The 27,012-nt window shown below is 40.6% G+C and overlaps 1 protein-coding gene across 1 annotated transcript; it reads right to left on the bottom strand.

Annotated features, from left to right (window-relative positions):
* Positions 1-2,632: 2,632 nt before the first annotated feature.
* TLR3 (toll like receptor 3) lies at positions 2,633-25,937 on the bottom strand. Its single transcript, XM_050790003.1, has 5 exons — positions 25,577-25,937; positions 10,763-11,210; positions 8,765-8,956; positions 3,609-5,461; positions 2,633-3,085 (listed from the first exon to the last, which is right to left on the bottom strand). Exons 2-5 carry the CDS (start codon positions 11,201-11,203, stop codon positions 2,857-2,859), a joined length of 2,715 nt encoding a protein of 904 aa, XP_050645960.1. The 5' UTR covers positions 11,204-11,210; positions 25,577-25,937; the 3' UTR covers positions 2,633-2,856.
* Positions 25,938-27,012: the final 1,075 nt, after the last annotated feature.

Consider the following 27,012-nt stretch of genomic DNA (forward strand, 5'->3'; position numbering starts at 1 on the left):
TACACAGGACAGCCTGCAGAAGTTCTGGATGTTACTTCCTCCCTAGGTCAGAGAGGAGTCAGAGTTTACACCTTTTCCTAGTTTTATTGGTATTCATTTAGAGGTCATTATCTGTGCATCTTAACCTCTTAACTATTAAGCAACTTAATGATGTATTGAATATGTCATTGATATATTTGAGGCAGGAGAATAGGGTCTGGAGGCAGGGAACCTAAAGGCTTCCTAGAAGTAAATCAAGGGGGAAAACCCTAACTTTCTACCACCAAGTAAATAACTTTGTAACGCTAGCTCAGCTATGGCAAGAAATACCCTCTTCATTTGCATAGGGTGCACACCAAGTAAATAACTTTGTAACTTCACTTCAGCCTCTTCGTTTACATAGGGCGTACACCAAGTAACCAATGGAAGCCTCTAGAGAGTATTTAAACCCCAGAAAATTCTGTAACCCGGTTTTTGAGCTGCTTGCTCGGGCTGCTCCCACCCTGCGTGGTATGCTTTCGTTTTCAGTAAATCTCTGCTTTTGTTGCCTCCTTCTTTGTGCATTTTGTCCAATTCTTTGTTCAAAGCAGCAAGAACCTGGACACCTTCTACCAGCAACGTATCAATATATTAAATATAGATATTATATATTAAATATTGAAATGTGACATATTAAGCAACTTAATATATTGACTAATTAACAATAATGATTTATTTAAAATATCTTATGAATAGTTGAGAATATTGATAACACACAAAGCATATAAGAAAAGCAGAAGCTGTGATTTTTATTTTATAATGCCAAAATAAAACAGGATTATCGCACAGTTAAAAAGCAAATCTTAACTAAAATGCTGAAAAGCAGTGTCTCAGCTGTCAGGTTGGCAAATAACATGAAAGTGATAATTAGTCCTCCACACATTCACAGTGTTGGCCGACTAGAGACTCTTCAGAACCAGCGGCACAGTGGATATGTCTCATCCAGGGTCATGGAAATCAGCCTTGAGAATAATGACTTATTGGGAGCCGGTCGCGGTGGCTCAAGCTTGTAATCCCAGCACTTTGGGAGGCCGAGACGGGTGGATCACGAGGTCAGGAGATCGAGACCATCCTGGCTAACCTGGTGAAACCCTGTCTCTACTAAAAAATGCAAAAAAAAAAAAAAAAAAAAAACAACAACAAAAAAAAAACAACTAGCCGGGCAAGGTGGCGGGCGCCTGTAGTCCCAGCTACTCAGGAGGCTGAGGCAGGAGAATGGCATGAACCCAAGAGGCGGAGCTTGCAGTGAGCGGAGATCGCGCCACTGCACTCCAGCCTGGGCCACAGAGCGAGACTCCGTCTCAAAAAAAAAAGAAAAAGAGAATAATGACTTATTTAAATCAAAGTTCCAAAATGTGACATCTCAAATGCTCCTTGAATTCAGCAGACAAGTGAACATTTCAGGTATAGAAATTAACTCAGACTTATAATTTCAGGTTTCTCTTTAAATACTGGAACTATAACTATTTCAAAAAGCTATTCAGGTCTATTTCCAATAATCAGACTCTCTTTTATTGTAAAACTGAAAACTTTTTTGTTGTATTGTAAAACAAACATAAAAAGGCCGGGCATGGTGGCTCATGCCTGTAATCCTAGCACTCTGGGAGGCCAAGGCGGGTGGATCACCTGAGGTCAGGTGTTTGAGACCAGCCTGGCCAACATGGCGAAACCCCATCTCTACTAAAAATACAAAAATTAGCCAGGCATGGTGGCATGTGCCTGTAATCCCAGCTACTTGGTGGCTGAGGCAGGAGAATAGTTTGAACCCAGAAGGTGGAGATTGCAGTGGGCGGAGATTGGGCCCCTGCACTCCAGCCCGGGCGACAGAGCCAGACTCCATCTCAAAAACAAACCAACGAATAAAAAACAAACAAAAAAATAAAAATAGTGTTTCTAGATAAGGACTACCTTATACATGGCATATTATTTTATGGTAAAATAATACATTCCTGTGAATATATTATACAGTGATCATCACCACTAATTATATAGGAATATCTACGATGCTATTTATTATCATAATTTTCAAGATCAGGAGTCAAAAAATCCCAGTGAGCCCAAGTGATTTCGCCAGTGCCATCTCCTGAGTCTGTAACCATGGGAGGAAGGTTGTTTCCACAAAGCCAGTTACTGATTAGCCTTCAGAAAGCAAGCCTGCCCACAATACTCTTAGTAGGAGAATTGTTTCTACCCTCCCACAGCAGAAACTCGTATCTCAGGAAAATACAAGTCAATATTCATTCAAGTAATCATCTCATTAATGAAAATGAATTGCAAATGTTTTCTGCCCTTGGGTATGCATATTAAAAAATATTTAACATTTAACGAAATCAATACTGAGACAAGTACTTACTAAAATACAAAGTGTTTCCATTGAAAAAATACTGTAATTAAACTTGTTAAAAATATGGGTATATATTTTACTCTTTTACAAAGGAAATAGCATTATACCCATTGAAACAATTATCTTTCTTTTAAGTGTATCCAAAAAACGAAAAGATCATCACAAACCCTAATGTAACTCTAACTTTTCTAAAAATGAGAAATGTTTTAAAACTCCTTAAGTTGTCACAGACTCAGTGGTGGATCGTGTATTTATCAGTAGAGAATGTTCTTATGTGCTTCTGTGTTTATTTTGGGTAAAATTTAGTCAGTTGTCAAAAATAGGCCTGAAATAAGGAGATACATTTTCCTAGAAGAGATATAATCGTGATAGAATATAATCACTTACAAATATGAATAAACAAATTATAACACCTTTATGGAAAACTTAAATTTGCCATGGAACTTTTTAAATAGAGAAAGTTTCTCCTTTGCTAATTGAATATTTAAATAAATTTAATGTACTGAGTTTTTGGATCCAAGTGCTACTTGCAGTTTATGATGAAAGGCACCTATCCGTTCTTTCTGAACTGGCCAGTTCAAGATGCAGTGAGATTTAAACATTCCTCTTCGCAAACAGAGTGCATGGTTCAGTTTATAATCTGGAATCTCCTCAAGGAAAATCAATATAATGGAATCCAGATTTTGTTCAATAGCTTGTTGAACGGCATGATGTACCTTGAATCTAAGTAAAGAAAGGTATCGAAGAATTAATACACAGTTCTTAACAGCCAGAATCACTACTATTTAAAATAGTCTGTAACAGAGTTTAAGCTGTTACTGAAACTCAGGGGTTTTTTTTCTTAATTTTGTTTTTAAAATTCTTTGAGTTGAGTAATATTGGTAATATTTAAAAGTTTAATTGAAGCCGGGTGTGGTGGCTCACGCCTGGAATCCCAGCACTTTGGGAGGCAGGTGGGCAGATCACCTGAGGCCAGGAGTTCAAGACCAGCCTGGCCAACATGGTGAAACCCCATCTCTTTTAAAAATACAAAAATTAGCCAGGCATGGGGGCACACACCTGTAATCCCAGCTACTCGAGAAGCTGAGGCAGGAGAATTACTTGAACCCGGGAAGTGGAGGATGCAGTGACCTGAGATCATACCACTGCACTCCAGCCTGGGCAACAGGGTGGGACTCCATCCAAAAAAAAAAAAAGTTTAATTGAAAAGCAAGTACACACTTAAAATTTCACAATGTTTACCTACCTTTTGCATAATGGGTCTTTTAATAGATGGTGTGTTATAATAAAAATAATTTTTCTGCTTCTTTTGATGCTGTTAACAATTGCTTCCAGTTCAAAAACACCTGCCTCAAAGTCCCTTTCTTCCAGACAAAATTTGAGAGATTGGTCTTCCTTTTCCATTGAAGAGAAATGTTCCCAGACCCAATCCTTATCTTTATGGGCATGAATTATATATGCTGCATATTCAAACTGTTCTGTCTGTCTGTCTATTTCTTTGAAACCAAGAACTCGATGTACTGAAACATTCCAGTAAAAAGATATCCTCCAGCCCTCAAAGTGGATGAGAAGTACAACAAAGATAAAAATCAACAGGATGCTGGTATTGATAATGAAAAAGAGTTCAAAGGGGGCACTGTCTTTGCAGGATGATGTATCAAAAAGTCTCACTGGGAACCCATGATAGTGGGGTGGAGTGTTGCAAAGGTAGTGGCTTGACAGCTCAGGGATGTTGGCGTGGGTCTTGTTAATCCAATTAACAAACCAGGCAATACTTTCACATGTGCAATCAAAGGGATTAAAGCGCATATCTAAGTTACTCAGGTTCCTGAAAGCTGGCCCGAAAACCTTCTTCTCAACTGATGTTATGAGATTCTTCTGAAGGTTCAATGACTTTAGAGACACCTGATTATCAAAGACAGACGCTGGAAGTGTGTTTAAATTATTCAATCCTAAATCAATGATCTTTAGTTCAGATAAATCCTTGAAGACCTCAACTGGGATCTCGTCAAAGCCATTAGACTCCAAGTTAAGGATGTGGAGGTGAGACAGACCCTTTAGGAAATAAACAGGACCACCAGGGTTTGCGTGTTTCCAGAGCCGTGCTAAGTTGTTATGCTGCAAATCCAGAATTTCTAGTTTCTCAAGACCTTCCAACATGTCATCATTTATGTTGGCTATGTTGTTGTTGCTTAGATCCAGAATGGTCAGGTTACCAAGAGGCTGGAATGGTGAAGGAGAGCAATCCACATTTTTAAGGGCCACCCTTCGGAGCATCAGTCGTTGAAGGCTTCGGACCAAGGCAAAGGAGTTCTTAGTCAGTTGCAGGTACTTGTTGTAGGAAAGATAGATTTCGAAAATATTTTCTAGACCACTCCATTCCTGGCCTGTGAGTTCTTGCCCAATTTCATTAAGGCCCAAGTCAAGTACTTCTAGGTGGCCCAACCAAGAGAAGGCACCACTCTCTATTTTTGAGATTTTATTCTTGGTTAGGTTGAGTATGTGTAAGGGAGAATGAGCAAGTGATACAAATGTTTCATTTGTCAAAGTTTGCAAACTTGTAAAGGAGTTGGATAGACTTAAGTATTTCAGGTTTATCAATCCTGTGAACATATTGCTTTTTATGCCTGAAATATCATTATCTTCCATGTTAAGGTGCTCCAAACATGTTAGCCACTGAAAAGAAAAATCATCAATCTTGGGGAGCGAAGCAAGGGAAATACTTTGTTTAGTAAAAGACCGTTTCAAATTCAGGTACCGCACATTGAAAAGCCCGTGCAAAGAGTGAGAGAGCAAATGCTGTATATTATTATACTCCAGGAAGAAATATTCTAGATGTGGAAGCCAAACAAAGGAATCGTTACCAATCACATTTAAGTTGTTGTGGGAAAGATCGAGCATAGTGAGGTTTGTCCACTTTAGTCCCAAGAAAGTTGTATTGCTGGTGGTGGACAGCTGGCTGTTACTCAGAGACAGATTCCGAATGCTTGTGTTTGCTAATTCCAAACATAGCTTCTCTGTGAGGCGGGGACCCAGCTGGACATTGTTCAGAAAGAGGCCCAATAATCTTCCAATTGAGTGAAAACACCCTGGAGAAAACTAAAGGTAGAAAAAAAGAGGTTAACAATCAAAAGCACAGACTCTGTAAGGTTGTTGAAAAGCTTAGATGCAGTTCTGTTTTTTTTGTTTTTGTTTTTGTTTTCGTTTTTTCCTGAGATGGAGTCTCACTCTGTCACCCAGGCTAGAGTGCAGTGGAGCCATCTTAGCTCACCGCAACCTCCGCCTCCCGAGTTCAAGCAATTCTCCTTCCTCAGCCTCCTGAGTTGCTGGCATTACAGGCGCCAGCCACCACGCCCAGCTAATTTTGTATTTTTAGTAGAGACGGGGTTTCACCCTGTTGGCCAGGCTGGTCTCGAACTCCTGACCTTGTGATGCACCCGCCTCGGCCTCCCAAAGTGCTGGGATTATAGGCATGAGCCACTGCGCCCGACTCAATGCAGTTCTTTACTCCATTTCTAGTCACCCTTCACCACATCCTGTGGGCAGAGCATTTCTCCCCCTTCCTCTAATGCACGAGTCCTTCCTTACAGCGCCCACCTCTTGCTCCAACCTCTGACTCCCCTGGCCACTGGCTAGCTTCTGCTCAGCATTCACAGCCTCAGCTTAAATGCCACCTTTTCAAGGAGCCTTCTCTGACCTTCCAGTCCAGGATCAATCTCCTGGTACTTTTTCTTTATCACCATGAGAACAATTGCAATGAATAAACTGCTCATGAAGTCACTCATGGACTGCCATGAAGTCACTCTTTTCTTTTCTTTTCTTTTTTTTTTGAGACAGAGTTTTGCTCTGTCCCCCAGGCTGCAGTGCAGTGGTGCGATCTCAGCTCCCTGCAACCCCCGCCTCCTGGGTTCAAGCGATTCTCCTGCCTCAGCCTCCTGAGTAGCTAAGATTAGAGGCGACTGCCACCACGCCTGGCTAATTTTTTTGTATTCTTAGTAAAGACGGGATTTCACCATGCTGGCCAGGCTGGTCTTGAACTCCTGACCTCATGATCCACCCCCATCTCGACCTCCCAAAGTGCTGGGATTACAGGCGTGAGCCACTGTGCCCAGCCTGGCGGGGCTCTGATTTGTAATGTGTCACTTGGGGGACAGTAGGACTAATGGAAAAAAAGAGAAGTGTAGAAGAAAGGGTGCTTTATCATCAACAAATGAGTTAAAATGCAAAGCCGAAAATTATGAAATTAAGTATGATAAATCTACATGATAGCACTATTTTACAGGCAGTAAAATTTAGCTTTGGAATGATTCTTAATTGTATGGGAGATGTTCATGATATCATATTAAATCTAAAGAGCAGGAGACATCATGATCTTTGGTGGGCGATATAGCATAACTGTTAGGAGCAGGGCCTCCAGTCCCAGCAAGCCAGAAACCCAGCTCTGTCCCAGGTGGATCCTGTGGGGCCTGAGATATGTCACGTTAACTTTCTTCATCTCAGTTTTCTTTTGTGAAAATGACAATTAAGAATAAGTTGATTAGGCCGGATGCGGTGGCTCACGCCTGTAATTCCAGCAGTTTGGGAGGCCAAGGCAGGCGGATCGCCTGAGGTCAGGAGTTCGAGACAGCCTGGCCAACACGGTGAAACCCCGTCTCTACTAAAAATACAAAAATTAGCCAGGCGTGGTGGTGGGCACCTGTAATCCCAGCTACTCGGGAGGCTGAGACAGGAGAATAGCTTGAACCTGGGAGTTGGAGGTTGCAGTGAGTCCAAATCGTGCCATTGCACTCCAGCCTGGGCAACAAAGAGTGAAACTCAGTCTCAAAAAATAAAAGAAAAGAAACTAAGAATAAGTTGATTAAAACTACTATATATATAAAATATTTTTAAAAATTTATCACAGTACTTGACACACAGTTAAGTGCCTTAAGGATTTAAAAAACAGTATGAATTTCAGTACAGTAAGAATTTAAGCTGTTGTTTTTCCTTATAATTATTTGGAGAAAAGCCAGGGATAAATGTACCCAAATGCTAACCGTGGTTGTTTCTGACTATGGACATTTGAGTGTTTTTTTTTTAATCACCCCTTATTATTATTGTTTCTCATTTATTGATATATTTAATACCATTACTATAATAAATGTCTTAATCATAGAAAATGCTGTTTAAAAAAATAAAATGAATAGCTTGCACAAAACATCTTAATATCTCAGGATAAATTTGTACGCCATTTATTTTTATGTCTGAAAATGAATAGAGTTGTAAGGAAGGATTTCCAGTAGTCTTGTAGCCTGGAACAAAATGAGTGTAAAATACAGACAACCTGTATATGAAAATGCGGAATCCTATTTAGGGAAAAGGAGTCAGTCGACAGGACCGAGAGAAAGCAAGAGAGCAGGTAAGTTCTTTCTTTCTTCATGATCCAGGACACATAGCCCTCCTGTGCGAATAACTGGCAGTCTTCCCGTGCCCAGCTATCCCCAGGGCCCTGCGAGTTAGCCCACTGCAACCTGGGCGCTGTCCGTGCCGCACAGAACCCTCTTCAGCATAAACAACATCCTGTAAAATCCCCAGCAAGCCTTTGTTTCTTTGCAGTCAGCTTCGCTTGCTGAAATGCCCGTTGCCTTCTCGCAATGTAGTTTCCTACTTTCACTAATGAACATGCCTTTCTCCACCTACAACTGTCTTGGTAAATTCTTTTACCCCTGTGCCACCCGTCCAGATAGTTGTTGCTCCCCCGTGACAGCAAATGATTAGCCTGAAGATCATGATTCCAAAAAGAGACAGTCCTGTCAGTTATTTAAGCTGACTTCATTGTAGGAAGGTTTTTATAACAACATAGTGCTGCTTGTCATTTCCTGAGCCCTGCCTATGCCAGACACGGTCCTAAATTCTTTACCACACAGTCCTGTGAGGTAGAGTCATTATCACGCCCGTTTGAAAGCTGGGAGGCTGGAGAGGGAGAACTTGAATAACTTGCCTGATAACACGATGGTTAAAAGACAAAGCCCAGAGACCAGGCCAGCTAACCCAACTGTGAACCTGGGGCTCTTGACCATCGTACTCTTTTATTAATAATTCTTTCAGAGAGTTTGTGTGACAGAGAGCACTATTTCCACTTTGCAAATGAGGACACAGACTCAGGGAGGTTAAGGATGTTCCCAAGGTCATGGCACAGGGGTTCCACCCGGTACTGCAGGACTGCAGAGTCCCATCTCCTGACCTCTCCTGGGGCTGCCTGAGCTCTCACGAGGGTGGCACCAATGCCCCCAAGCAGTAGGTGTGAAGGAATGCTGGAAGACAGGCAAAGGCTAGAGAACAACAGATTCCTGTGTCTGTGACACAGATAGGGACTACCCACCTTAAAGGCAGAATGCAAAATAATTTTAGCTTACTTCTTACCTCTTTAATTTGATTCGATGACAACTCTAACTTTTTTAAAGATGAATTGGCAAGGATACCAAGTTCTTCACTTTTTAGCGCTTGGATTTTATTGTTTGATAATAGAAGCTCTTGGAGATTTTCCAGCTGAACCTGAGTTCCTAATTTTGTAGATGACAAGCCATTATGAGACAGATCTAATGTGATTAAATTCTGAAGGGAAAAAACAATAAGCATATGTTAGAGTCTTGGTGTCAAAAACAGTTCTTTTAAATGTAAGTACGTCTTAAAAATATTTCAACAACAAAATCAACACCTCTGTATCATTCTGTAGAATACTAACAGTAAGCATAAGAAAAAATCTTTGTTCTGATTAATCTTTGTTATGTTATAATCTTTGTGATGGTTACCCTTGAAACCATTGTAGGAAGGATTTTATTTCTTACTTCAAGAATCATTTTATTTCTCTTACCAAAATAAGAAGGATTTAAGCTTACTTATGATATAAGGAACCTTGCTAATTTATAAACTTATTTTTAATAACCATTTACTCATGATGCAAGGATTTTCACGTGGCTTATCAAACACAGTGTCATGCATTCACCTTGAAAATAAGTATCGGAAAAAAGAACAGAATGTTTTCTTAAAAAACATGAGTTGAATTTTGCCATCTATGAAATTTTAAATAGATTTTTATACTGAGAAAGATTCATAGTTATATAAATTTTGGATCATGACTAGTACAGAATATTAACTTTTGTTTGCTTGTCAGTACTGTGGGATGTTTTATTACCCTTTGCTACTTTTGAATATGTACGCTTCAAATTCAGGCAAAAGGTAAGGAAAAGCTGATGATACCAGTTAAGGCAAAATCTAATGTAATCTCTATTAACGAGAAGCAAGTTTTTTAATTTAAGTCTTTACAAAAATAACATTTTACAATGACTTCTCTAGCAAGATTTTGAGGCCTTTGTATTTGAAGATATTTCATCCACATTAGACTCTAAGAAGACTCAAGAGAAGATTTAAAATAGCCAGGGAGCAAATCACTTTATGTTTCACAGCATATTTACATTTGTAGACTATTCTTGGCATCTGAGGAAGAGCAATGCTCAATTTTTTGTAAGGCCATAAAATGAAGTAACTTGAAAATCACTTTGGTTAAAGAAAAACACTTAATAATTGCCTCAGATTTAGAAACAATAGCTTGCGTTTTGTTTGTTTGTTTGTTGTTTTCTGGTGCGCTAAAGCATTGTAGGGTGAATATGGTTAACTATGATTTATTGTATATTTTTTAAAAGCTAGAAGAGGGTATTTTGAATGTTCACAACACAAATGAGAAACATTTGAGATGATGGATATGATAATCACCCTGATTTAATCATTACACATTGTATACACATATTGAAAGATCTGCATTCTAGATCTCATAAATATGTACAATTATTAAATGTCAACTAAAAAGAAAAGAAAAAAAACAAACTAAAATTCAAGCAAAGTGTTGAAAAGAAAAAGGTAGCCGTCATTGAAAAAGTGACACCACTATTGAACAAGTCATTGAAATAGCCATTGAGGAGATTTCTTAAACCAGGAGTAGGTAATTTTTAGTTGAACAATTCACTTGATCAGTGTATCAATTTGTTAATTTTATTTAAGTCAGACTTTGGACTCTAGACTTTTTTCATGACTTCACATACTAAATCAGCAGCACTGAAAGTTCAGTGTCCATGTTCTTATGGGATATTCTGATTCTTCTCTGTTCATTACTTCTACCTCTTGCATCTAAGTTCTGTTTCAAATGGGAAAAAGCGAGAGAGGCAAACATTGAAAATTAAGGATGAAACTGATTTAAGAGTACATTTTCTCTTTTGGAAGCATTTTCTATTATAATGGCAATATTTGTGGCAAATTGGATTAGATCAAATTTCTTCCTTTTTCTTACTTTGATGTTTAGATAGTAAGTCTAAGGATGGATAAGTGACTTTAAAACATTAGTAACAATAGACATTTTCATCTTACCTTCTGCTTTACAAAGGGATTATTTTTAATTTTCTGGATTGAGTTGGACATGAGATGGAGTTCCGTCAAATTCGTGCAGAAGGCAAAAGTTTTATCAGAAAGTTGAGATAGCTCATTGTGCTGGAGGTTCAAAACTTTTAACATGGGAAGTTTTTGGCACAATTCTGGCTCCAGTTTTGAGATGGAGTTAAATCCTACATCCAAGATAGTTAGTTGGCTATATCTTGTAAAATTGGCAGCTGGTAATCTTCTGAGTTGATTATGGGTAAGATTCAACACTGTTATGTTTGTGGGGAGATCATCGGGTACCTGAGTTAACTTCAGGTGGCTGCAGTCAGCAACTTCTTGGCTAACAGTGCATTTGTTGGTGGAGGATGCACACAGCATCCCAAAGGGCAAAAGTCCCCACCAAAAGTAGGTATAAGGCAAAGTCTGTCTCATGATTCTGCTGTATAGAAGAAACATTAAAATGTATGAGCAACATTAATAGCAGATGACTTTCAAATGCATTGGTATATTCCTTGTAAAATATACCACCAAAATATGACTATGTATATTATGACTCATACTCTTATGCCCTACAAGTGCATATTATACAAGTAATACATAAAATAGAAACATTTCAAACAGTACAGAAAGGTAAAAAACAAAACATCCAAACTTCCTTCCCATCCTTCACCTTGATCCCAGTTGCAGCGGCAGTGTCTCTCTTTTGATAGGTTCTATCTGTAATTCTCATGATTACCTCCATAAACTTAATATTCTTGCCCTTCTATTTCTTCATTTACTGATTTCACTATAAAGATAAGGAATTTAATTGTATTTTTCCTTCATTCTCTTCACTTCTCTTTAGTTAATTTTGTTTGTTTGTTTTTGTTTTCGTTTTGTTTTGTTTTGTTTTTGAGACAGAGTCTCGCTCTGTCACCAGGCTGGAGTGCAATGGCGCGATCTCAGCTCACTGCAATCTCCACCTCCCGGGTTCAAGCGATTCTCCTGCCTCAGCCTCCCAAGTAGCTGGGATTACAGGCGCCCGCCACCACTCCCGGCTAATTTTTTTGTATTTTTAATAGAGACGAGGTTTCACCATGTTGGCCAGGATGCTCTCCATCCCTTGACTTCGTGATCTGCCCACTTCAGCCTCCCAAAGTGCTGGGATTACAGGTGTGAGCCACCGTGCCCAGCCAGTTAATTTTTATTTTATTTAAAATAAATAAGTACATTTTTCTCCACATTTCTTCCATTCTTACATTTCCTAAACCTGTCAGCTATAACATTGCTTGACATTGTCAAGATGTGAAATGTTAGCATGTTATCCTGAAACTCTGATTACATATGAGGTCCTTGGCCTACATCAATCCAGAAAATCTAAAGTCAGTAAATATCATTTACAATTTTAAAAATTATTTGTGTTTATTTATTTATTTTTAGAGACAAGGTCTCACTCTGTTGCCCAGGCTAGAGTACAGTGGTGCTATCACGGCTCACTGCAGCCTCCAACTCCCGGGCTCAAGGGCTCCTCCCACCACAGCCTCCCAAGTAGCTGGGACTACAGGCATGTACCACCACACCCAGCTAATTTTTTTATTATTTTTTAAAATTTTACAGAGAAATAGGGTCTCGCTGTGTTGCCCAGGCTGGTCTCAAACTTTTGACATCAAGTGATCCTCCAGCCTTGGCTTCATAAAATGCCAGGATTACAGGCATGAGCCAAAGTGCCCAGCCTCAATTTTACAATCATATAAATTTTACAATCATATAAATAAATATTCACTGCAGATCATAATGTAACTGAAAAATTCTTATCACCTACTAATGTAGCTGTCATAGTATCATAGTGCAATGCATTCCTCACATGTATATAGTGATGCTGGTGTAAACAAACCTACTATACTACTAGTTATATAAAATATAGCACACACAATTATGTACAGTGCATAATAGTTGATGATAATAAATGAATATGTTACTGATTTATGTATTTACTATACTTTTTGTCATAATTTTAGAATGTCCTTCTACTTATTTTTTTTTTTTTTAAGTTAAGTGTAAAACAGCCTCAGACAGGTCCTTCAGGAGGGATTCCAGAAGAAGGCACTGTTCTCATAGGAGATGACAGGTCCATGCATGTTGTGGCCCCTGAAGACCTTCCAGTGGGACACGACGTGGTGGAAGGCAGTGACATTGAAGATCCTGACTCTGAGCGGGCCTAGGCTAATGTGTGTGTTTCTGTCTTTGTTTTTAACAAAAACGTTTAAAAAGTTTAAAAAAAAAAAGAAGAAAATTAAAAGTAGAAAAAAGCTTATAAAATAAGAATATAAAGAAAGAAAATACTTTTGTATAGGTGTACAATGTGTTTCTTTTAAACCAAGCATTATTACAAGAGTCAAAAAGTTTTGAAAAATTAAAACATTTATAAAGTAAAACAGTTATAGTAAGTTAATTATTATTGAAGAAAGTATGATTTTTAAATAGGTTTAGTATAACCTAAGTGTATAGTGTTCATAAAGTCTGCAGTGGTGCACAGCCATGTCCTAGGCCTTCACATTCACTCACCACCCACTCACAGACTCACCCAGAGCCGCTTCCAGTCCTGCAAGCTCCATTTGTGCTAAGTGCCCCTATGGAAGTGCCATTTGTAATCTTTCCTACCACATTTTCACTTACCTTTTCTATGTTTAGATACACAAGTACTTCCCATTGTGTTACAACTGCCTCCAGTATTCAGTGCAGTCACAGGCTGGCTGGCTGATTTTGCAGCCTGGGCGCCACAGGCTGTACTGTCTAGTTTTGTGTAAGCACTCCCTTTGATGTTCCCACAATGCATTTCTCAGAATGTAGCCCCATAATTAAGCAACACGTGACTGTGTTCTATTTCTTTGGGGTAAATTACTAGGATTGGAATGGATGGGCCATTTGGTGAGGCCGTTTGATTTTATGAGAAACTGCCAGATCTTTTGGGAAAGTATCGCACCACCGACTTCCCTGACAACATTTGGTGCCTATTTTTATTTATTTTTAGTCATTCTGGTGAGTATGTAGTGATAGCTAATTATGCTTTTAATTTGCATTTCCCTGCGGACTAATGATATTTAACAATTTTCATGTGCTTATTGTTCATTTATCTTCCCTTATATATTCAAATATTTTGCTCATCTATTCGATTGTTTCCTTTTTATTATTCTGTTGTAGGAATTTTTTACATATCTCAGTATCAGTCCTTTGTCAGATTCCTATTTTGTAAATATTTATTCCCAGTGTGTGGGTTGCCTATTTATTTTGTTACTAATGTCTTCTTAATTATGATGAAGTCTAGCTTATCATTTTCTCTTTTATTTTTATTATTTCTGTGTCTTCTCTAAGAAACTTCTCCTACTTAGATACTCTCCTCTAAAAAGCTTTATGGTGTTAGCTTTTATGTTAAGGTCTGTGATCTTTCCTAAATTAATTATTGTGTATGCATGAAGTAGGAGTCACGGTATTTTGTGTGTATACCCTATCAGTTAGACCTTTTTCTTTCGAGATGGAGTCTCGCTCTGTCGCCCAGGCTGGAGTGCAGTGGCGCGATCTCGGCTCACTGCAACCTCCACCTCCCAGGTTCAGGTGATTCTCCTGCCTCAACCTCCCGAGTAGCTGGAACTACAGGCACCCGCCACCATGCCCAGCTAATTTTTGTATTTTTAGTAGAGATGGGGTTTCACCATGTTGGCCAGGCTGGTCTTGAACTCCCGACCTCAGGTTATCCACCCGCCTTGGCCTCCCAAAGTGCTGGAATTATAGATGTGACTCACCGTGCCTGGCCAAGTCAGGCCATTTTTTAAAGAGACTTTCTTTCCCCCACTGGACTGTTCTGTGCCTTCCTTAGAAACCGAATAAATGTTTTAAGTGAGGGTCTATTTCTGGGCTGTCTCCTCTCTTCCACTGAAATATTTGTCAGTTCTTAGGCCAATACCACATTGTTCGGATTACTTTAGCTTTATAACAAGTCTTGAAGTTCAAAGTGCAAACCATCCCATCTTGCTCTTCTTCTAGATTGCTTTTTCTGTGCCATGGTTGATGGAAATTATCCAATGTTGTGTATTCTTTATTATTAATTATTGCTTCTCACTAGAATGTGAAGCTATAATAGTAGAGAACATAGTTCTTATTCCATATGGTGTTGTCTGTGCCTAGAACAACGCCTGCCACTTTGTTGGCTCTGAAGAAATAAATATATGTTGAATACATAGCTGACATGGTTTGGCCCTGTGTCTCCACCCAAATCACATGTCGAATTGTAATCCCCAGTGTTGGAGGTGGGGGCTGGTAGGAGGTGACTGGCTCATGGGGCGGAGTTCTCACAGTTGGTTTAGCACCACCCTCTCGGTACTGTTTTCCTGATAATGAGTGAGTGAATTCTTATGAGATTCAGTCATTTAAAAGTGTGTGGTGGCCAGGTGCAGTGGCTCATGCCTGTAACCCCTGCACTTTGGGAGGCCAAAGCAGGCAGATCACCTGAGATCAGGAGTTCGAGACCAACCTGGCCAACATGGTGTAACCCTGTCTCTACTAAAATACAAAAATTAGCTGGGCATGGTGGCGGGCGCCTGTAATCCCAGCTACTGGGAAGGCTGAGGCAGGAGAATCGCTTGAACTACGGAGGCAGAGGTTGCAGTGAGCCGAGATCCCACCACATGGCACTCCGGCCTGGGCAACAGAGCGAAACTCCGCTCCCGCTCCCCCCAAAATAATAAATAAATAAATAAATAAATAAATAAATAAATAAATAAATAAAGTGTGTGATGCCTTCTCCTTCTCTCTTCTTCCTGCTCTGGCCATGTGAAGGTTCCAGCTCCAACTTTGCCTTCTGTGATGGGTAAAAGCTCCCTGAGGCTTCCCCAGAAGCAGAGGCTGCCATGCTGCCCATACAGCTTACAGAACCATCAGCCAGTTAAACCTCTTTCTTTGTAACTGACCGGTCTCAGGTGTTTCTGTAGAGCAGTGTGAGAATGCACTCATACGGTAGTTTTCCATGGGCATTTAATCAGCTCAGGAAAGCCACTCTTATCTCCACACATTGTCACACTTTATTTTGGTGGGATGTGTACCCAATGTGATACTCTCTGGTGTGACCAACAACCTAATTTCAGGTATTTTAAAAAATCAAATACACCCACAAAGTATGGAGATGAAGTAATGGTAATGATATCTAAACAGATATTCCACAAGATCTAAAAGTCATGACACAAAAATTACTCCAGATAAGTTTCAGATAATAAAATTGTCTTAGGTGACTAATCCTAGGAAAACAGAACTAATGTATTTAGAATTATTCTAATATACTTAAAAATAGTGATTTTACTAGTATTCTAATTTAGTTCTCAGAAACAGAAAAAGAAAAAAACTGGCTTCTATAAACTAGTATTCCCATCTCATGGCTTTTACAATTCTGGCACTAATCATTGTAGAGCTGTGCACATTCTTTATATCCACAGGCCATGAGGAATGCCACAGCCAGGCCAGCAAGGATGCACGTTGCTGACTTGCCCAGGTGCATGAAGAATGCAGGGCTGGCAATGATGCCTCTTGAACGCCAGGGACCAGTTCCCCACCTGCCTCCTCTCTCACAGTCTCCCAAACCTCTCTTCCAGTTCCTTCAGAACTTCCTACCTCTACTTACCAACTCACAGGTAAAGTCCCTACGATACATTCTCCTTGCTTAGGCGAGAGGTACCCCTCTGGTAGGGCTCCGGCTAGAGGTCAGAATTGCTGAGAAGGACTAATCCATTACAAAGCATATCCCTGAATGACTGAAGGACTTTCCCCATCTGAAGACATTTCATCAGTGGGCAAAGCTCGCCTAATGCTAGGCGGGAGGAGTGAAAGAGGAACAGACGTGGAGAGAATCTTATGAAATTTCAGAATTGCAACCATGCACACAAAAATCCTAAAGCCTTCATTTCCAAAGAAAAGAGATCTTGATTAATAAAAAACTTCTCACCAGTAACGTGAACTGTTGCGGGAAGTCAGGGACCCCGAACAGAGGGATCAGCTGAAGCCGCGGCAGAAGAACATAAATTGTAAAGATTTCATGGACATTTATTAGTTCCCCAAATTAATACTTTTATAGTTTCTTACACCTGTCTTTACTGTAATCTCTGAACATAAATTGTGAAGATTTCATGGACACTTATCACTTCCCCAATCAATACCCTTGTGTTTTCCTATGCCTGTCTTTACCTTAATCTCTTAATCTCATCATCTTCTTTGTAAACTGAGGAGGATGAATGTCACCTCAGGACCCTGTGATTGTATCAGCTGCACAAATTGTTTGCAGAGCATGTGTGTTTGAACAATATGAAATCTGCGCATCTTAAAAATAAAAGAACAGGATAACAGCGATGTTCAGGGAACAAGAGAGGTAACTTTGAACTGGCATCTGGATGGAACAGAGCTATATTTCTCCTCTTTCATAAGCAAATAGGAGAAATATCGCTGAATTCTTTTGCTCAGCAAGGAACATCCCTGAGAAAGAGAATGCGCCCTGAGGGTAGGCCTATGAACGGCCCTCTCAAAGCGGGCTTTTATGGTCTTTTACGGTTGAAGCCGAAGGGATTAAATAAGCCCTGGTCTCCTGTAGCGCTCCCAGGCTGATTAGGATGAGGAAATTCCTCCCTAATAAATTTTGGTCAGACAGGTTATCTGCTCTCAAACCCTGTTTCCTGATAAGATGTTATCGACGACAAAGCATGCCCGAAACTTCATTAGCAATTTTAATTTCGCCTCATCCTGTGGTCCTGTGATCTCGCCCTGCCTCCATTTGCTTTATATTTTATTACTTTGTGAAGTATGTGATCTCTGTGACCCACACCCTATTCATGCACTCCCTCCCCTTTTGAAAATCGCTAATAAAAACTTGCTGGTTTTACTGCTGGGGAATATCACGGATCCTGCTGACATGTGATGTCTCCCCTGGACACCCAGCTTTAAATTTCTCTCTCTTGTGCTCTTTCCCTTTATTTCTCAACCCAGCCCAGACACTTAGGAAACAGAAAAGAATCCACGTTAAATATTGGGAGCGGGTTCTCCCGATATCTGGCGCTAACGTGGTCTTTCTTTTTTCCTAAGTGCATGTGGGAACCTGACTCCTTTTGGCAGGTACAGTGAAACGACATCGGCTTGGTTCACAGATACGTGTGTTTGACTCCCTGACGAATGGTGAATAGTCTGTGTATAATCCTGGTTAACTATGGGACACACGGAGTATAAAAATTATACCTATCTCTTCTATATTAAACTCTGGTTAAAACAAGGAATGATTTGGGTGCCCATGGAAAATATGGTCTCTCTATTCAGGGCGGTGGAAAAATACTGTCCTTGGTTTCCTAAAAAAGGAACCGTATATGTAAAAGTATTGGATCTTTTTACAGCATTCCAGGACTTTGTCTCAACAGGGAATTGTGCTCCTGTCACTGCTTGGGATGATTGGGCCTTGGTGAGTGCCATCCTAATACCTCCTCAACTTTTCTCTCACATGGCCTTCGTTATCTGATCAGCCTCTCCATTCAGCTACTCCTCTTCCACCTAACGATGCGAAAATTCAACGTCTAACTCTGGTGACTTTGGCTTAACGTTACCCCTTGATGATCTTACTTCTTTTCACGAAGAGCAAGTACTTGCAGCTCCCATGGCCGTGGCCGTGACTCACTCAGCCCAGGACCATAGATATGCTAATTCGTCCCTCTTCAAACCTTTGCAGCATTTGTCTCTAGGTGTCACCTAATGGCTCCGGGACCAAACTACAATTTACCTGTAATTCCTCAGGCCTTCTCCTATCCACTTCAGCCCCTCACCCTCCTGTCGTTTCAGTTCCTCAACTGGTCACGTTGCCATCCCCTCAGCCTGCTTCTTTGTATGGTTCTTCGCACATGGACGCCAGCAATCACCGGTATACTTCTGCTTCTTCTACTCCTTCAATTCCCCTTTCTCACACTCTCATTCTGGTCTGCGTCGATATGCGCCGCTCAATTTTACTTTAAAAAAAAAAATTTAAGGATGCGTGTACTCAGTATGGTCCTACTTCTCCTTAGGTTAAAATTGTATTGCAAACTTTTTGTACAGAGGTCGCTTTGCTTCCTTTAGACTGGGACATTTTGACAAAAGCTGTTCTGACCCCATCTCAGCATTTACAATTTCGTACTTGGTGGTCAGAGGAGGCCTGTCTGCAGGCTCAGCTATATTAACTAATGGCATTCTAGTTACTCAGGCTCAGCTCACAGGCTCCGATCGTTTCTCTGATACTTACGCCCAATCAGGCTTTGAAAAACTGTAGACTTTAACTCAATTGGTTTCTGAACAGTTACAGCTTAAAAATGTGGAACCCTCTCTTTCCCCCTGGAATTCTCCTGTGTTTCCACTAAAAAAGAAATCAGGCATGTGGCAGATGGTAACCGACTTAAGGGCCATTAACGCTGTAATGAAACCTATGGGGTCCGTCCAGCCCGGCATGCCTGCCCCTGCTTCAATACCTAAACATTGGCCTCTTATAGTCACTGATCTTAAAGATTGGTTTTTTCATATTGCTTTACATGAATCGGATTGTGAAAAAATTGCTTTTACTGTATCATCTATCAATAATAAGGAGCCTGCAGCTCGTTATCAATGGAAAGTACTTCCTCAAGGAATCCTGAATAGCCCGACAATCTGCCAGTTTTATGTTGGACGGGTGCTGTCACCGGTTCGAGCCCAATTTCCCCAGGCCTATATTCTTCATTATATTGATGATATTTTAATTGGTGCCCCCACTGATAAAGAATTAATTGACTGTTATCAAATTTTGAGCCGCCGTGTTACTGAGGCTGGATTACACACCGCCCAGGATAAAATTCAACAGACCACTCCTGTTCAATATTTAGAAATGATGGTTGAATAAACAATGCATCCAACCTCAAAAAAATTCAAATTAGGAGAAATTCCTTAAAAACTTTAAATGACTTCCAAAAACTTTTGGGTAACATTAATTATTTAAGACCTACTTTAGGCATTCCAACCTATGCACTGTTGAACTTGTTTTCTACTCTGCGGGGAAAGTCCCATCTCCACAGTCCCAGGACTTTGACCCCTGAGGCTTCACTAGAACTGGAATCCGCAGAGGAAAGAATCCAGACCGCCCAGTTATCTAGAGGACAGCCGTTTCAGCTTCTGGTTTTCGCTTCATTACACTCCCCTACTGGACTAACAGTTCGAAATAATGATTTAGTGGAGTGGTGTTTTCTTCCTCATTCTGTGTCAAAAACTTTGTCTGTCTATCTGGACCAAACTGCCGTAATAATTGGCCAGGCTTGGTGTACAATACTTCAAATTTCTGTATTTGATCCGAATTTAATTGTAGTTCCTTTAAATCGGCTCAAAGTTCAGACTGCCTTTCAACATTCAGCACTGTGGCAAATTCACTTGGCTGATTTTATTGGTGTTATTAACAATCATTATCCAAAAAACGAACTGTTTGATTTTATAAAAATGACATCTTGGTTGGTCCTTCGACTAACCAAAGATCAGCCCATTCCTGAGGCTGTTGCAGTGTTCACCGATGGCTCCAGCAATGGTAATGCTAGCTATGTAGGTCCTACAGACAAGCTTATTCCTACTTCTTATATTTCTGCTCAAAAGGCAGAGTTAATTGCTGTGATTACTGCCTTACAGGATTTCCCCAAATCTTTAAATATTGTCTTTAATTCTACTTAACATGGGAAAGAGGATGTGCTTGGGTTTCACCAGATCATCAAACAAAACCCACAGAGAAAAGACGTCTGTGTCAGAGATTGCCCTCAGACGTGGTGAGATCTGTGCCAACTTCTTAGAAGCTGTCATGCCAAATCACAATGGGTCTAATTCAATCCTCTCTGATGGCAATGGAGACTCATCTAACTAATCCCACTTCTAATTACCTTTCTTTTTCTCCTTACAAACCTAAAAATCTCTCCATTTCTATTAGCCTAAAAATAACATCCCTCTGTTTTTCTCTTCCTCCTTCAGCACTCAATCTCGCTTATAATGGGTTTTATTTAATGATTCTCCTCTTTATACTTTCTGTCTCTCAAGTTTCCTCTCACACTGATTTACCTGCTACACATAATCATTCTTACTGGGCTTATGTGCCTTTTCCTCCACTTATTTGACGTCTCACCTGGATAAATGTTCCTGCAGAAATCTACACTAACGACAGTGTGTGGATGCCTGGAGCTACAGATGACCGTCGCCCCGCTCAACCAGGAGAAGAAGGCACTGCTTTTAATGTTACCAGGGGTTACAAATAACCACCTCTGTGCCTCGGACACGCACCTGGTTGTATTCATCTAGAAACTCAAGTGTGGGCTGCTTATCTTCCGGAGAGATCAGTTACAGAGGAACCGGGACATTTGGTCTCTGGCCGCTCCCTTTCTCCTTTAAAACAAATGAAAGCGGGAGTAATGGGAGATGCTCCATACTTTCAATACAAACCTGCAGGAAAACCATGCCCTAAAAATTTTGAGGGCCCATCTAAAACTTTAATTTGGGAAGATTGTGTTAACTCACATGCAGTAATATTAAAAAAATGACTCATATGGTTTAGTAATAGACTGACTGGGCACCAAAGGGCTGTTTAAAAACCCATTGCTCCTCTGGTGGAAGGGAATGCCTGGAGGCTACTTATTTTATTTCTTATTGGGAGAATGAGAATCATCCTTCTACTTTGCATAGGAGGTTCAGCTCATTCTGTCCCGTAAAATGGGAAGATAAAGGCATTATCCTCCCCGCTGCGCCAAGGCCTCGTATGATACTCCCCATTCTGAGCCCAGAACACCCAGAACTTTGGAAATTGGCTATTGCTATGTCTGAACTGTGAGTATGGGAAGGGGAAACTATTCTGTCTGTTGTACCCACTACTGCCCCCATCTCTCAGTATCAACGTAGATCCAGACATTCTGCTTTACTTACCTCCAGCCTGACTATTCCCATACAGAGTTGTGTTAAGCCTCCTTACATGCTGTTAGTGGGAAATATAAAAATTTGGACAAACAATCAAACTGTCCAATGCATTAATTGTCATTTGTACACTTGTATTAACTCCCATTTTAATTCCAGGAAAAGTGTAATGTTGGTTCGAGCTCGAGAAGGAATCTGGATTCCGGTAACTTTGCCCAGACCTTGGGAATCCTCTCCCTCGATGCATTTAATTAATGAAGTGTTACAGCAAATTCTAAAAAGATCTAAGAGATTTGTTTTCACTATAATCACTGTGATCATTACAGTCACTGCACTGGCCACCACTGCCGGAATGGCGTTACATCAATCTATTCAAACAGCTTATTTTGTTAATAATTAGCAAGCCAATTCCACCCAAATGTGGAATTCTCAACAAGGCATTGATCAAAAATTGGCTAATCAAATTAATGATTTAAGACCGTCTGTTATTTGGCTTGGAGATCGGGTAGTGAGTCTCAAACATCACTTGCAAATGCAGTGCGACTGGAATACTTCTGATTTCTGTATCACCCCATATTCCTATAATGAGACTGATCATTCATGGGAAATGGTCCAGGGACACCTTCTGGGAAGGGAAGATAATTTATCATTGGACATAACTAAATTAAAGAAACAAATTTTTGAAGCCTCTCAAGCTCACTTATCCATTGTGCTGGGAGCTGAGGCCTTAGATCAGGTGGTGAAAAATCTTTACGGATTGAACCCCATGACTTGGATCAAGTCTACTGGGGGCTCTACTGTGGTGAAGTTTGGAATTATGTTTCTCTGTTTAATCGGCTTGTTTTCAGTGTGCTGGGCCAGTCAAAGAATCCTGCGTCAAAATCGAGAGAACGAACAAGCCTTCATCACCAAGGCACATTTATGTAAAAAGAAAGGGAGAGATGTTGTGGGAAGTCAGGGACCCCGAACGGAGGGACCGGCTGAAGCCACAGCGGAAGAACATAAATTGTGAAGATTTCATGGACATTTATTAGTTCCCCAAATTAATACTTTTATAATTTCCTATACCTGTCTTTACTGTAATCTCTGAACATAAATTGTGAAGATTTCATGGACACTTATCACTTCCCCAGTCAATACCCTTGTGTTTTCCTATGCCTGTCTTTACTTTAATCTCTTAATCGCATCATCTTTTTCATAAGCTGAGGAGGATGAAAGTCGCCTCAGGACCCTGTGATTGTATCAACTGCACAAATTGTTTGTAGAACACGTGTGTTTGAACAATATGAAATCTGGGCATCTTAAAAAAAAAAATAGAACAGGATAACAGCGATGTTCAGGGAACAAGAGAGGTAACTTTGAACTGGCCGCAGGTGAGCTGGGCAGAACAGAACTATATTTCTCCTCTTTCATAAGCAAATAGGAGAAATATCACTGAATTCTTTTTCTCAGCAAGGAACATCCCTGAGAAAGAGAATGCACTCTGAAGGTAGGCCTATAGACGGCCCCTTTGGAAGCGTATGCTGTCTTTTATGGTCGAAGCCGAAGGGATGAAACAAGCCCCAGTCTCCTGTAGTGCTCCCAGGCTGATTAGGATGAGGAAAATTCCTGCCTAATAAATTGTGGTCAGACAGGTTATCTGCTCTCAAACCCTGTTTCCTGATAAGATGTTACCAACGACAATGTGTGCCCGAATTTTCATTAGCAATTTTAATTTTGCCCCATCCTGTGGTCCTGTGATCTCGCCCTGCCTCCATTTGCTTTGCGATATTTTATTACCTTGTGAAGCATGTGATCTCTGTGACCCACACCCTATTCATGCACTCCCTCCCCTTTTGAAAATCGCTAATAAAAGCTTGCTGGTTTTACGGCTTAGGGAGCATCACGGATCCTGCCGACATGGGATGTCTCCCCTGGACACCCAGCTTTAAATTTCTCTCTCTTGTGCTCTTTCCCTTTATTTCTCAACCCAGCCGAGACACTTGGGAAATAGAAAAGAACCCAGGTTAAACATCAGGAGCAGGTTCTCCCAATAATGAACCACTGGAAAACAATAGAGATAAGCTTTCCAAACATTTAGAGAAAATTATTTTGAATTTAAAATTTCATATCCAGGCAAGGGGTATAGTGGCTCATCCCTGAAATCCCAGCACTTCAGAAGGGGTAGGCGGAAGGATACTTGAGACCAGGAGTTCAAGACTAGCCTGGGCAACATAGTGAGACCCCATATCTACACACACACACACACACACACAAAATTAGAAATTAGCCAAGTGTGGTGGCACAAGCCTGTAGTTCCAGCTACTTTGGAGGCTGAGGCAGGAGGATCGCTTGAGCCCCGGAGGTTAAGGCTGCAATGAATCATGATCACACCACTGCACTCCAGCCTGGGCAACAGAGCAAGATCCTCTCTCTAAAAAACAAGAAAATTACCTTTGGCCAGGCCAAAAAAATTACCTGTGGCTCATGCCTGGAATCCCATCACTTTAGGAAGCTGAGGCTGGAGGATCCCTTGAGCCCAGGAGTTTGGGACCAGCCTGGGCAACATAGGGAAACCTCATCTCCACCAAAAAGTTTTTAAAAATTAGCTGGGCATAGTGGTTCACACCTGTGGTCCCAGCTACTCGGGACATTGAGGTGTGAGAATTGCTTGAGCCAGGGAGGTCAAGGCTACAGTGAGCCACAATCATGCCACTGTACTTTAGCCTGGGCAACACAGCGAGACCGTGTCTCTAAATCAATAAATGAAATGAAATGAAATAAAATAAAAAAAAATTTCACATCCACCTGAATAACTAAAGAAAACGGTACGAGTATTTTGAGATATGCAAAAATGCAGTAAGTTCATAGCCATATGATCTGTATGAAAACGTTATTCCAGGACATGCTTTGGTAAAACAAGCAAAAATGCAGTTAAAGGATGAAATGAGAGTGAAGAAAAAGTTGCTGTTGAATGAGATCTAACAGAAATAAAGAAAATGAAGAAGCAATGAAAAAGAGTCTCACTTGGCCTTAGAATTTTGGAAATATTTTGTAAGGGCACATGGAATTCACATTCTTCGTCCAAGTGAGAGACAATGTTGCCTAATGGTTAGGACATGGGGTCTGGAGCCAGACTACCTGGAGTTAACCACTATTCATAGTTTGATTTGTAAACTTTGCAACCTTTGTATTAGGTTAATACATAGGCACGCCCCTGTGCAGACACATACCAGCACATAATCATCGGTAAACCTGGGAGTCAACTTGCTGAAGCCAACTCCATTTTCGCCCAAGTGCCCACAATTGCCAATGCCAGTTTCTGATCTTCCTGCACACCTGAACATCTTTCCACTTCCCCGCTTCTTCCATTATCCTTCGTGAGGTGAAAGAAAGCCATTTACTTACTCCTAGGCACACCTGAATGTTCTCTCCTATGCAAGACACTGTCACACAATGCCAGCTGCTGTCTCCCCTCCTGCCAATAAAACTAACAAAAGGGGACACGCTCTTTTAACATCTTGGAGTTTTGTTTCTTTAAGGTAAAGTGTGATTTGTTAAAAAGGTGTTGCAAAATGATTTCCATAGCTTCCCTAATGTGTTTTTTCCAGGTACAGAATGCTACAGAGGAAAAAAATTAAATACTGCATAAATATATGATCAAATTAACCAGATACTGGTGCTTTTACTTGTATTCTGAGTTATACCCTTCTCCCAAGCCCATGTCATCTCCCGGTTCTTCCACTTTCCTTCCTGAATGATTCTGACTGGATTTCAAGCACCAGATCCAAGAAAGACCAAAGAAGGTTAAAACCATACACATTCTACTAACGAATTCTACTCAGCAAGAGAGACCCTGCCCAGTAAGAACGTGAAATGAACACCTTCACTTACTTGGATGACTGCTGGCCATTCCTTTTTTCTTTAGTCCAAATCCAGACATTTCATCAGGGAAATGTGTGGCAAATAGGCGGCACTCTCGAAAGTGAAAGTAAAGCTTGAAAAAAATGCTTTTATGTTTGGTGCATTCCAGGAAGGGCAAAGGGAGAAAACAAAAACAATCTCCGACACCTCAGAGAGGTGTTTCAAACTGCTTCGAGAAACATCTTGTTTTTATTTTATTTTAACTTTTTTAAAGCTGAGATCCTTGGATTTCATTAAAAGGGTCACAGATTTAGCAACAGCTGAAGTCGAAAGTGGGGACCTCACCATTTGATGTGGATGGGTCTGGACCTCTACAAGTTAACGAATAACAGTGAATCCCTCGATTTTCTGCTAGACTCATGCAAAGCTGTCAGAATTGGGTAGTGTATGGTCACAGGGACAGAAAAAAAAATTCCTAATCAAAGCTAAAGTACTTTCACTTCTTCTGTCTGGCTTTTATCTCTTTGCAACGCTGTAAAATAACACTGCAGAAGTTAACCTCTTGTCCCAGAAGAAACTGAGTTTCACAGCAAAGGAAGAGCCGATCATGGCAGAGCCGAGAGGCAGTCCCATTCCTGCTGATCCACTTTTCAATGGTCAGACGCGTTAGGGAACAAATCAGTATGCCCAGTAAAGTTCAGATTAACTAGGCATTTCGTTCTTAATTCGCTTTAATGACTCCAACTAGTTAAGTGAATGCGCTTGTTAAGAAATGAACTCACTTTTTTTCATTACAGATGTACTAGGATATATTATAACTATGTTGTTACACAGTGAAATATCACAGTTGAAGGAACTGTAGACCACCTAACCTCGCTCCCTTGTTTGAGAAATCAGGAAAACGAAACCTAGAGAGGTGAGTGACTTGCCTAAGGACATGCCACAAACCACCATACGCGTCTATCACACAAGTCATAAAACAACTGGACGGCTGGGACATGACATTAGCTTGAACTGATTGCAGAACTGATGGCAAGAAACAAGCGTGCATCACGGAGCAGAGTACCCTCCCGTGGGCTCCAGCTTTAGCTAGCCCGCTTTGTAGTTACTGGGCTCATGGCTACATGTCTCTGACTTTCATTTGTGACATCTGAAACATAATACCACAAGCAAACAGATGTCCTGAGTAAGTGACTGTCCCTCACATCTCTCCATGGGGATGTCCAGGAAACTTCACTAATATTCAAAAGGTTTCTTCTCTGTGGGCGCCTTGAGGACAGGGTGAGGTTTATTCTGTGTATTATAGCTCCCCAGCTACCCTCTGAGGTAGACTGTTCCTTCGGCCTTCAATGGAAGAGACTCCTCCCCAGAATTCAAACCCTTGTGTGATCTTCTCCCATGCTGACTCTGGGCTTGGCCATTTGACTAGCTTCGGCCAATGGGATATTAGCAATCATGCAGCAAGG

Source organism: Macaca thibetana, chromosome 5 (genome assembly GCF_024542745.1).
Source record: "Macaca thibetana thibetana isolate TM-01 chromosome 5, ASM2454274v1, whole genome shotgun sequence".
NCBI lineage: Eukaryota > Metazoa > Chordata > Mammalia > Primates > Cercopithecidae > Macaca > Macaca thibetana.